Genomic DNA, 12,915 nt, shown 5'->3' on the forward strand with positions numbered 1-12,915 from the left:
TCCCAAACTTATAGGCTATTGGCCACGGAAGAACGGACTACTCTCGGCCCACAAAGAAGAGAGGCAAAATCAGCTTAAAGCTGAACCGTGGTTGGCCTACAGAAGAAAAAAAGGGAGAAGATGAAGGCAAGCATTCATGCTTCCTGACAAATGACCACAGAGACTTGACATAGACTGAGGGGCTGAATAGACCCCCCATATCCTCTCGCTTTTTTTCTCTCCCGCTCAGCCAGTTTGTAGACAAAATTAGTCTACACGGTAGTCTTGGCATTTTGGAAACACCTGTGGTGATCTAAAAGAAATTAAAGCTTTACTTTATTATAGGTTTTAGAATTCAGTTCCTAAATTAAGCAAGCAACTGATGTCTTTTCATCTACACTGCTACTCAATATAAATGCAGAGGAATCATTACAAATACACTACAAATTCTTTATTATATAACAGAAAATGCAAAAGTTACTATTTTCGTCATGATATTGCGAGCTAACTAGTATTGAAATATAATTTTTCTTTACATTTCATGTGCTCCATTCAAAAGTGTTGCATTGCCCTAAGAAAATTTGCATTCGCTCACAAAAGCACCGAGAAATAGTTTTTCCTCCCACCTCATTTTATTTCCATCACAATGGTTTTGCAAGCAACTGCAAAGTTTTTTTGGGGAATGCAATTGAAATCGTTGAAATACAGTTTTTCTCCCACCTCATGTTTTTCCATTACGAAGTTTTACAAGTGCATGCAGACCTGCTGAAAGAAAGCCTAAGCTAAGCTAAAACCAGCCTAAGCAGGTTGTCTGGTCTTAGGTGGTTCAAGCTGGATCCTGGATGTAGCTGGTCTCCCAGCTTGGCCAAGCTGATGTTCAGCCTGACCAGCTAAAACCAGTCTCACCAACCCCTCTAAAACCAGCCTGCTAAACTAGCTATGACCAGGCTGGAGGACCAGCTAAGACCAGCCAACCAGCTTAGGTTGTTTTTTTGTTTTTTTTTGTTTTTTCAGCATGCAGGGAAAGTTTTAGCCCAATAAACAATACATTAACACTGAGTAACATTCGTTTTAGACACAATATTGCCAGTTATTACTTGTTCTGATTCAATGATTGACTCATTTCTGAATGAATCAATTATTTGATATCTATTGCATGGTTACTACAAGAATAGTATTACAGATTACTGGAGCTTTCTGAATACTACAGTAATTCAGACATCATTTTGTGTACTTTTTTTCACATGCTATATAATACTATATAGAATTAGGCATATACAGATGCAGCGAGTCACTACTGGTAAGTGAATACATAACTATGTAAACTGCATAAAGATTCACTGAAAACCCACTACTAATTTTATTAAGTTACTACAGCAAAATACAGTGCTATGCATAAGTTTAGACACCCATACTAAAGTTGACTAGAAAGAGGAATAAAAAATCATCTTTTGGAAACTGAACTTAATGCCTTAATTTAAAAAATTTGGAAAAATCCAACCTTTAAGGACACCAATTTTCTTTTTGAATGAATAATGTATCGTAAATAAATAAATGTTCTTCCTTAAAATACAGGGTGCATAAGTTTGGACACCCCTATGTTAAATTCCCATAGAGCCAGGCAGATTTTTATTTTTAAAGGCCAGTTACTGTACTTCATGGATCCAGGATAATATGCATCCTGATAAAGTTCCCTTGGCCTTTGGAATTAAAATAGCCCCACATCATCACATAGCCTTCACCATACCTAGAGATTGGCATGGTTTTATTTCAGTTAGCCTAATAGCTGGTTTGATTTGCATTGAGAGATGATCTTATGGAAAGTACCCCATGCCAATCTCTAGGTATGGTGAAGGCTATGTGATGATGTGGGGCTATTTTAATTCCAAAGGCCAAGGGAACTTTATCAGGATGCATATTATCCTGGATCCATGAAGTAACTGGCCTTTAAAAATAAAAAATCTGCCTGCCTCTATGGGAATTTAACATAGGGGTGTCCAAACTTATGCACCCTGTATTTTAAGGAAGAACATTTATTTATTTACTATACATTATTCATTCACAAAGAAAATTGGTGTCCTTAAAGGTTGGATTTTTCCTATTTTTTTTAATTAAGGCATTAAGTTCAATTTCCAAAGGATGATTTTTTTATTCCTCTTTTTAGTCAACTTTAGCATGGGTGTCTAAACTTATGCATAGCACTGTATATAGACTTATCAAACTTTATAGTCAACATGAAATCAAAATGGACAATTATTATATAGTCTTTAATCAAAATACCTTTCACACACCTGACATCACAATAGCAAACTACAAGAAACCAATCAACAAAATCAAGTCCCACCCTACATTATTTCTGGTTTGAGAAGCCGTTTTACTCGGATATTCATCACAACAGGGAAGAAAAGACTATCATAACTTCTGTGATACTACCAACAATATCCAACTTCATGCCTACTTTGAATGCAGGAAGAAATCGCTTCCTATATCTTTTGATATTGACATAAAATCCTCAATACACGTCCAATCAAACTGATATTTTGGCACAAATTCAAAATGGTAGAAGCAGCCAAACTGAGGTTCAAGTTACATGAACCTCAAAAACTATGATCCAAGTATACAGGGTAAAAGAGAAATGCAACCCAGCTGCATTCAATGAGGGTTAATTTATGTCGTTACTTTTTACAGTTGCTCCCAATGCAAAACCAAACCCGGTTCTCATCACAGCGATATTTAAGTGAAGCTGCCTGTCTCAGTGTTTGTCCTGGCAAAACTGCATTGTGATGTGTGGTTAAACATTTGTTTCATTAATCAGAGCGAGTTGCTCGTGAGTCTCATGCTATTAGGTCAGCCGTGAGTGCAGAGAACAATGGCTCATTACTTTCCACTCCAATTACGGCGCTTTTGTGACTGAAACAGTCCATTCACAATCTGCTTCACTGTTAGACTGAAGCTGTCGTGACAGCCATGGGTCATGCTAAACCGTCACTGTACAAATCTGGAACACACTGATTGAATCTTGCGAAATATCATTATGAGCAATAGCAGCCAGGTCTTGACCGGACTATTGCATAGAGGGTTATTAACTAAAACCATAAAGAAAATGTTGCTTGAAATTAAATAAACATTAACTGCTGTTTACTTTGTAATTATAGCCTTATTTGAGTGTATACAAGTGGTTGTGACAAATTTTGGCCAGTAACGTCACACTATAGACTATGAAGCATCTGAACACGGTTGGTCAAATTGATCGAATGATGCTCCTACGTAAAGACAACACAGATTATAGGATTAACTTTGACCCAGTGACAACGTGTCCCCTCCTGGCAGGTTCAAGTTGTGGAGAGGTTACTACCGGTCATCTTTTATAGTGCTGCACGATCATTCATAGTATTATATCAAACAGACACGGGGTTGTTCTTCTCCCAGACATTTTCAATACAGATGCAGATATCTCTGGCTTGCACTGAAGGGTCTTTTAAATAGACGTTTGCCTGTGTTCAAACTGCTCCAGAAGTAAAACAAACAGTCATTCAGGACTTCAGACAGCCTTTTTCTCATGCACAACTCTGCAATTCAATGAGTTCTCCATCTGAAGTGGACGCTTGAAAACGCTAGAACAGTGAAATAGTTCAATAATCCTGGATAACAGATTAAGTTCAGTCTTCTCAGATATGACTCGAGTGTTGGCCATCCGCTCGGTGGATTACGGCGGCGCAGCGTCGACTCTTAAAGTCAAAATCTAATTAGCATCATAATTGGACTGGATTATGTGTAATGAAACTAAATTACATGTAAACAAATCAGTACCATGTGGTTATAGAACAAAAATTCAATGAATTGAATTGTTTGAACACTAAACTGACAATTATGCATGATACCAATAATGCTTTGAAAGAGCAGCTACTGTGTAGAAATATTATCAGAGAAAGAAAAACCCTTAACATCTCATAGACTGATTCCTTCAATGCACAAATTACATTAAGTATTCATTAGCACTAGATAGAAGTGATAAAATTTGCAATAAAATCTCCAATTACGAATATTGCAAGCAAACTGGGGATTGTTTACTTTAGAGAAAATAATTTAAATATGCATGTCTTTAATTCTTTATGCAGTTTTATTTAGTTTAGTTTTAAATAGTTCTTAAATAGTTTTAAATTATGTTTCTGAAAATCTTATGTTTCAGGAAATTGTGTGTGTGTGTGTGTGTGTGTGTGTGTGTGTGTGTGTGTGTGTGTGTGTGTGTGTGTGTACTGTGCATAGATATACTAGTATATAATGTTTTGTTTGAGTGACAAATATCAGGACTATCACGAATACGGAAACTTCAAGTTGCTTCCTTAAATTTTTAAGTACAATCAACTTGGATGTTTAAGTAATTTCAACTTGAATTGCATTGAACTGACTTTAATAAAATGAGTTACATCTTGTATAACTTGTATAACTTGTAAAAGTTAAAGATTGCTCAACTTATTTTGATGAGTTAAAGTAATGTAAACACATATGTTGTTATAACTTAATTAATTATATATATTTTTACAGTGAATAAGAGTGAAGCATTTGCATTAGACAGTAAGAAACAAAGAAACAATCAGTTTTTGATCAAGTGTGTATTTCATTCAATTTGACACAAATGCAGGCCTCAGTTATACAGTCCACCAACATTAATGACATTCTGCAACATTCAAAAACAGTTCAAAATGTGCATTTTATATAAAAGGTTTTACAAAACAAATGTCTTAAAAAGGGGAAAACTCTCAGTGGAGAATACAATGTAAAAATTCCCTTGTAATATTGTCAAGTTGCCAGGGTAACACTGAAAAATCTATCAGTTTGACGTTATGCCTTTTCATATGTGCGGACAGCCTGCACGCCCTCAAAGGTCAAGGTCTGGAAACAGCAAAGAGGAGGAGAGCATATTTAGGAACGTTAAATATCCATGACACTGATTAAGAAGAAAAAACTTTGGAATTACAATTCTAAACACACACACACACATTAGTAATGCTGCTTACCATAATCATTTTGTCATCCTTGATTTCTCTGACAAACTTAGTCTCCTTGTTGTCCCACTTCTGAACGTGGACAAGATTGTCTCCTTCCAAGGTTACAGTGGACTGCAATGAGAAAAGTTGTGGATGATATAAACAAAAAGTATAGCTTATCATATATGATCAAATTCGTGCAGTGTAAAAAGAGACCCAACCTGCTAAAAATACGTCAAATCGCTTTGTAAAACTGATTTTAGATATGCTGTGGAACACAAACCTTTACATGTCTGTCATCTGCTGTGGTTTCGTCAAACTCCTCTCCCAGTTTGAAAGAAATCTCAGTGTTTTTGAAGGTGCTCAGCGTCTTTACCACAACTTTGTCATCCTCGTGACTGATGACAATAGTGGGTTTGGTAACATTGCCTACTTGCCTAGTTGCAAAACCAACACCTGTGGAACAAAAGAACAAAATTATCTTTATGTAGTAAACTGTACAGAAAACATAATTCATTGCACATAAACACCAGGCTGCACTAAGGATGTAAGATGTATTTCTGAGAAATAAATAAATAAATAAATAAAATCTTATTTTTACTTACCCAGTGATTTCATGTATTCATCAAAGTTCTGGCTGTCAACCAGTTTCCAAGTTGCACAAAATGCATCAACCATTATGACAGTTTAAAAGCAGTGATCAAACACACAGTGGTCCTTGTACAGTCGCTGAGTTCACAGTCTCTTAAGTGTCTACGGACTGCAAAGCCCAAACTAATTAATACTGTCAGGGAGGCGGGGCTTTAGGGGAAGTTTGTGCTGATTGGATGGATTTTCATCTACTCAAGCTGTGATTTGTTCAAAAACATGGCGAGAAGTGACACTGTATTTTCAATAGACTAATCCAATAATGGGTCTGGGAGTTTGCATTTGAGAAAAGATTAAAATGTTAATAATTACTTTTTATCTAATTAATCTTAGATTATCATCTTAATACTGTCCGAAATGATAAGGAATAGAAAAATGCAAACGTATGTATTGTATGTATTGCATATGTATTGCACAGTAGAATATAACGATAAGTAATTTTAATGCAGTTTCAGGTCTTAATGCTTTTATGTTTGAATTATACATGATTTTAGGCATCTCTGAGGCATTTTTCAGAGAAAAATACATTACGGGGGCTTTCATCAATGCAGAAAATGACTGATCAAACAGTAACTCTCAAGCATTTTTTAGCACATCACAGTACACAATGATCTGTAGTATGGCAAGCTGAATTGACATATAAAACTATGGTTTGACTATCCATAAATATATTTTAGATGGTTACAATTATATTTCGACGAGTCATAATTATAATTAAACTAGTCAGAAGGAGATATCTGCAATTATAGTAAGAAATCTGATTCGAGATATCTCTAAATAGGTTTTGACAAGTCAAAGATATCTGTAACGACATCGTCTATCTTCAGTTAAACGTCACACATACACAAAGGTAATTATAGATATCTCTAATTCAGTTTCAACTATCACAATTATATTTTAAGATATCTGAATTGTACTTGCTCTGTTCACGTTATGTGATTTGAGACTGAATTTACTCAGCTCCTCCCCCGCACCAGAGCCACTCCCTGTCTGCGCATCTTGTTGATAATGCTACAGTAAGTGCTAACTGCTAACACCAGTCGTCTGCTTTTGTTGTCACAGAGAGAAAAACTACTGGATAAATTACTTCAGGGATTCTTATTAAATAATATCTGGATGCATTCATATGGTAAAATGTCTGCAGAATGCATGTATGGGCCTGTTTACACCTTGTCACTTCATGTGTTTTTACAGATCGGATAGCTATCGGATTTATCAAAACGATTCCATTTACACCTGGTCACATAAATGTGTTTTCGCAAAACTGATATAGGCTAAATCTGATCTTCAGGCTATAACATGACATATAGCCTATAACATGCTCTCATACGTTTATTTTTTAGCATTGTTGGGAGGAGTAAAATTTACATATGTGGTTTCAACAACCAGATGCATTTACACTTGTCCATTTTTGTCTGGAATGCGGCCCAGAGGCCGGTTTCACAAAGATAGACTTTGACTATGGCTTAGATATAGTAGATAGTCAGACTTCAGATAGACATCTAAATCAGACAGTTGCACAAAGCACTTAAGACTCTGACTATCTTAAAGGGATACTTCACCTCTGGGAAGATGAATGTGTATTTAAAATAGGTCATTTAAGTAGAAGAAATGTGAAGAAATTTTTGAATTTGGAGCTTTCTAGACTGAGAAAAGCCAGAAAAATGTATTTTTGGCTTATGTGGATGAAAGACAACAACTCCCAGAATGCACTTGCTTCGCTGCCTTAGGAGGCCACGCCTACCGGTAAGAGAGCGCAGTTGAAAACAACAAGGCTAACTTAGCCTACGTGATGAGTTTGCCAGGGATTTGCTAGGGATCTCTAGAGATCGCCCGAAAATTCCGGGATTCGGCTTTTGTGTTCTACAGTCGCCATTCATTCATCATGTTTACTGTGGCGAGCAGGACGAGGCTGACGGCCGCGGGAGAACGGCGCGAGGCCGGTGGCGTCATTACTGAGACGCGCCGGTCTCCCATCTCTCACGGAGGAGTGGGAATTTTCTTAGCAAGGGTAAAACGCACATCAACCGATCACTTGTTTAGCGTTCATGTAAACACTACATTCAGATTCACCAATCGGAATGAATTCAGTTAGATTGAAACAAAAGGTGTGCATGTAAACAATGAATGGCGACCGCAGAAAGCAAAAGCTGAATCCCGGACATTTTGAACGATCTCGACGGCCGGACAAGTCCGGGAAAAGGAAGATGGTAACCCCTACTACTCAGCTTTCTCCAACTATTCAGCTTTCTCCACAGAACAAGAGCCTGCTAGCTTAGCTTCCAAAGAAAGATGGCTGACACTGTGTACATTCTGTGAGTGAGATCCCACCCTCTATGGGCGGGCTGAAAACATGCGGAACAACGCCATCTACTGGCTGTAGTCTTTAGCCTCTGGCCAGAAAATCCTCCGATGACGCAAAATGATGATTTTTGCGTCATCGGAGGATTTTTTCCAGACAAAAAATACATAAATCTCTTTTCTCAGGGGGATATGAGGGTGGAAAGCATGGTAATTCGAAAATACTACAGGTTTTCTACTAATACAAAGCTTAATGCTAAATCCTGAAGTATCCCTTTAAGTAGGACTACACAGCAATGCATTCTGGGTAAAATAAGACACTTTTCAAAACAAAAAAACATGGCGGATCGAGTAAGCGCATTCAACCTCTCTGTGCAGTTTACCCCAGCGGAAAATATGTGTTTGTTGGAGGAGTATAAATGACGGAGTATGTTTTTATGTTTCCACTGTTCGATCGCGCCCGTGCCTCTCTCTCTCTCTGACACACACACACACACACACACACACACACACACATTCCAGCATTGCAATCTTGACATCGCAGCCTGTTATTATGCAGCGTTCACACCAAACGCGAATAGAGCGTCAAATTCGCGTCTAGTTCGACGCTTGAACATTTTAAATCCATTCGCGCGTCCAAGGCGAATAGGACGCGCGTATAAAGCGAGCGTTTGAAGCGAAATAGACAGGCATTCAGAGCTATGACTCCACTATGACTCTACTACCCCCTGTTTGAGCAGTCACGGTGTATTGCATTTCACGCATCGCCCGTGACGCTTGCGTATGAAAGGGAGCGCGTCGATCGTTGCTCGCGTTGACTATGTAACGGCCCTAACAGTTACAAGGACATTTTACTTGGGAATGTAGTAACAAGAAGAAATGTTTAAATTATGAGCCATTTTCCCTTTTCTTTTGGCAGTTTGTAATGTAACTGATTGTTACTGCTGGTTGCCAAGGTAACATAGAGTCTTAGACCTAAGTTAGCCTGGGGGTAAGGTGTCGAATTTTTTTGGTCTAAATTAAGTCAGTCTTTATTTTTGTGAAACAGTCTAACTTGCAATAGACTAGTCTATGAGCACATTTTAGACTTTTCTAAGACTACAGACCGGTCTAAAATAGTTTTGTGAAACCGGCCCCAGACCTCCTCCTGAAGTGGTTTGAGCAATCGGATTTAAATCCATCTCGAATGCGTTTCGGAGGGCATTTACACCTGGTCTTTTCACGATCGGATAGCTATGTGATCACAGAAAACGCATGACGTGGCCAGGTGTAAACAGCCCCAATGTAGCACTGTGAATTGAATTGAATCATGTTGCAAAACGTACCAACTGGAGTGTAATGTTCAATAAAGACAGAGAACAGCAAACTGCTTGTAGGGAGGCCAAACAGTTGGAGTGGAAAAAGGAAATGACATCCTATACAAAAAGATGAATAATCCGAAAATGGTGTTTTATTGGAAGGTGCAAACATATTACAGTGCAGGAGAAAACAAAAATACATAAAATTCTACAAAAAGAAAACAAAACAGCAACACAGCTAATGTGGCTAAACCAAATGGCCCAAGTTTGCAACACGGCCCAAGTTTGCAACACTGCCCAATTCACAATCAGAACTGAATCCATTCAGCCAGCAAGCCTATTTAGGCTGAAGCCCATATAGGGTATACAAACAGGAACAAGCTTGGAAGCTGAAAAATGGAAGCTTCCCACGGGAAGGGGTTTAAAAAACACTTTGAGATTATGAGTTTGGTTGGTGTGAATCGGGAAGTGTGACATTTGTGGAAAAATAAATGTAGTTGTCACATGAATTATGACATGAACACCTTCCTGGCGGGTACACAGATGTTAATTTGTCGGCAATGCACAGCATCGTGATATGGGTGTATGTTTGTAAATCCAAGTTTATACAGTCAACAGGTTAAGCTGCGACACTTGTCCGATTTTATTTATTATACATTTTGAAAAGACGAGAGTGAAGAACAATGGAATTATACACCAAAAATTTGAAATATAGCAAATAAACACGTGATGGACAAGAATATAATGCTTCAGAATCAAGAATGTATATTATGACTAGTCAATCTGACTAACAGTAAAGATATCTTCAATGCATATTATGACTAGTCATAATCATATTATATATATAAATTATGACTAACAAGGGCATTAATGCTAAAACGGCTTGCCATAGTAGCCTAGACGCGTAAGAATGCATTCACACAATAAATTGCACAGCACTGTAAATCTGTAGTAAACTGCATGAAAAATGAATTACATGGAACATTTTTTTATTACGTAACCACGGTCACTATGTTGGTACAGCATTGGGCGAGTCGTCATGAGGAAAGATGTCTCCCTCCAGGGGTCGCATGAAGCCTCAGACAGCAGCAGCTTTAAAATATTAGGGCGTGATTGTGTTGCTCTTTGTACAATTAAAATATTGTGTTTTTTTGATTAATTATTATTTCCTCTTGTGTTTAAAATGCACCCCAGCAAGCTCTATAAAATGAGTCTATAGATAACGTTATACTGTGATTGGATCATCCTGATCAGCGTACAGAAAAGTAACAGAGACTATCACGTGACAGCGCTGATCTACCATGATAGTGTAGCAGCCTATTTCTGCAGTCCTTTGTGCAGAATGATTTGCACTTCTTAAAGTCAGCCGCTAGATGGCAGTCGTGTTACATTGGACACATGCGATTGCAGTTTACCTCATTCCAGTGAGGCAAGTCAATTAGGACATTTTCCGCTGATATTGTACTTGAAGAGTTACAAATGCTTTATTTAGGGATTATTCAGACATAACAAGACTTTTTCTGCATTTTCACGGTGTGAGTCACACCAGTTTAATTAACCTACACTTTATAATGCTCCTGATGTATGAATAAAAATTAAAACATGGTTAAAGGACTAGTTCACACAAATATTAAAACATCTTTTTGTCGTTCCTAACTCATATCTTGTCTTTCCCCAGTGGAACTCAAAAGATATTCTGAAGAATCTTCACACACGTTATTTGACATACGACAACATAGTGCCATCGCATGACAAATCAGGCTAGCAAAGGACACAATATCATGAAAGCACCATCCAGCTAACAAAACAAAAAATGTTTTAAAAACGTTTTCTTGGTTATAGGCTACGAAAGTTTAAGGAAACATTCCATTTTGCTAACATTATGAAAAGGTTCTGAGACAAGAAGTAACATTTAAGGAACATTATTAAAGACCAGAGAACTTTGAACGAACATTCTATTAACGTTAGGCTACTATACTTTTCTGTTACCTAGTTTAAAGGTGACCTATAGGCTAATGAAACTCTTCTGATCCTAACTTAAATTTAATTTTGGTTATTTTCTTGCTTCATAAAAGTTTTAATAATAACTATATTTCAGTTTTCTTCCATTCGAGTCATCTACAGAATGCATCATGGACTCTCTCAATTCTGGACAACAGGGAGCAAAACTAAAACTGAGGTCAGTTATTTGTCATGTCATGAGCCCAAAACAATTTTGTGTCATGAGTTTTTGTTACATAAAAGTGAGAAAAATATGCCAACTGTGAAGCTTATTGTGTTTTCTCCTAGTCATGCCCTTTGCCTTTGTTTCCCAATAATCCCAAGTCTCTTCACAGTTCATTCCACAGATTCACCCTTAAAAGTATCTCAAAAATCTTGGAGCGGCTTGAAATCCTGGAGGAAATCACGATGACACTTAATGTTGAGCTGACTTTAGTCTGTACTGCTGAATAAACCTCAGTGTCACCACAAACCATAAGGCCTATAACCACTCCCTTGTTTGTCCAAATGTATCGCCAAAGAGAAGGCCTGGCTGTAACCATGGAGCTTATGGGTTTAGTGCGAATATTTAGTGTAATTAAAAAGATTGATGTTCATGGCATGTAAAGTTCACCCTAATAGACCAAGACAAGCTGTTTCTACAAAGACTTTAAGCACTACATCAAAAGCGCTCTGAGAACAAAATGTTTATTTTTAGACAGTTTGTGGTCCTGTTATTTATGCAAGTATGATATCAAACATGTGCTATTCCATAAAGTCACACACAATTAGACACCGCAAATTTATATACGCTACGTTATAACGCAATCGGTGTGGCAGAATGTTCTGAACTAACAGAACTAGATCCTGCTGTTTTCGATTAAACTGGCAGGCTGAAAGGTATGTCCGGCCGCCTCAGATCCTACAGTCGGCCAAGCAAGAGTAAAAGATGAGCTTGGCTGCACTTACGTTTTATATGTGTACTTTCTAGGTTTCTATTTTGAACCTAAAAATGGAATTAATACGTTTTAAAGTTTGTTAGGACAACCTCAGTGGAAAAATTTGAAGATTTAGGCCTTATGAAGTTTGAAAACATGAGAATTGTTTTGGTTTGAATGTAATATATTCTTGTGTATTTGCATTACTGTTGCTAGGGAGTTTTTGCTTTGGTGCTTTGGCTGGTAACTAGGGTGTTTCTGTGTGGTGTTTCTATTCTCTTTGCAGTTGCTAGGGTGGATGGTTGACAGACGGACGGACGGACGGCCGGACGGACGGACGGACTGATAGATAGATAGATAGATAGATAGATAGATAGATAGATAGATAGATAGATAGATAGATAGATAGATAGATAGGAAAGAAAGAGAGATAGATAAAATGGAACGAGATGGTAATTAGACAGAGACAGACAGACAGACATAACATAAACCGAATTACTGATGACTAACAGTGATGTATTTCTCAGTTTATATTGGGAAATAAACAGTGTAGAACACTACAGTAAGTTTTAAAACTTTTCAAACACTTTACTTTTGAGACATCATAGTGTAATCATGTTGGTCGCTGGTGGTTCATCCAGGCTATAAAGCTTGAGAAGCAGAGTTTCGGTTGAAAACTAGGTGTTTTACTGAGTTATTAAACCTTGTTCAAAGTCTCATTTCATGACTGAAGAACATTCAGGTTTACAAGGGCCAGATTTCATAAGGTCATCATATTTGATC

At 37.5% G+C, this 12,915-nt stretch overlaps 1 protein-coding gene across 1 annotated transcript; it reads right to left on the minus strand.

Annotated features, from left to right (window-relative positions):
* Nucleotides 1-4,582: 4,582 nt before the first annotated feature.
* Nucleotides 4,583-5,721, minus strand: fabp7a (fatty acid binding protein 7, brain, a). The gene is made up of 4 exons (XM_081347178.1): nt 5,573-5,721; nt 5,251-5,423; nt 4,998-5,099; nt 4,583-4,872 (listed from the first exon to the last, which is right to left on the minus strand). Exons 1-4 carry the CDS (start codon nt 5,643-5,645, stop codon nt 4,822-4,824), a joined length of 399 nt encoding a protein of 132 aa, XP_081203304.1. The 5' UTR covers nt 5,646-5,721; the 3' UTR covers nt 4,583-4,821.
* Nucleotides 5,722-12,915: the final 7,194 nt, after the last annotated feature.

This window comes from Scardinius erythrophthalmus, assembly GCF_964197995.2.
Source record: "Scardinius erythrophthalmus genome assembly, chromosome: 19".
Taxonomy (NCBI): domain Eukaryota; kingdom Metazoa; phylum Chordata; class Actinopteri; order Cypriniformes; family Leuciscidae; genus Scardinius; species Scardinius erythrophthalmus.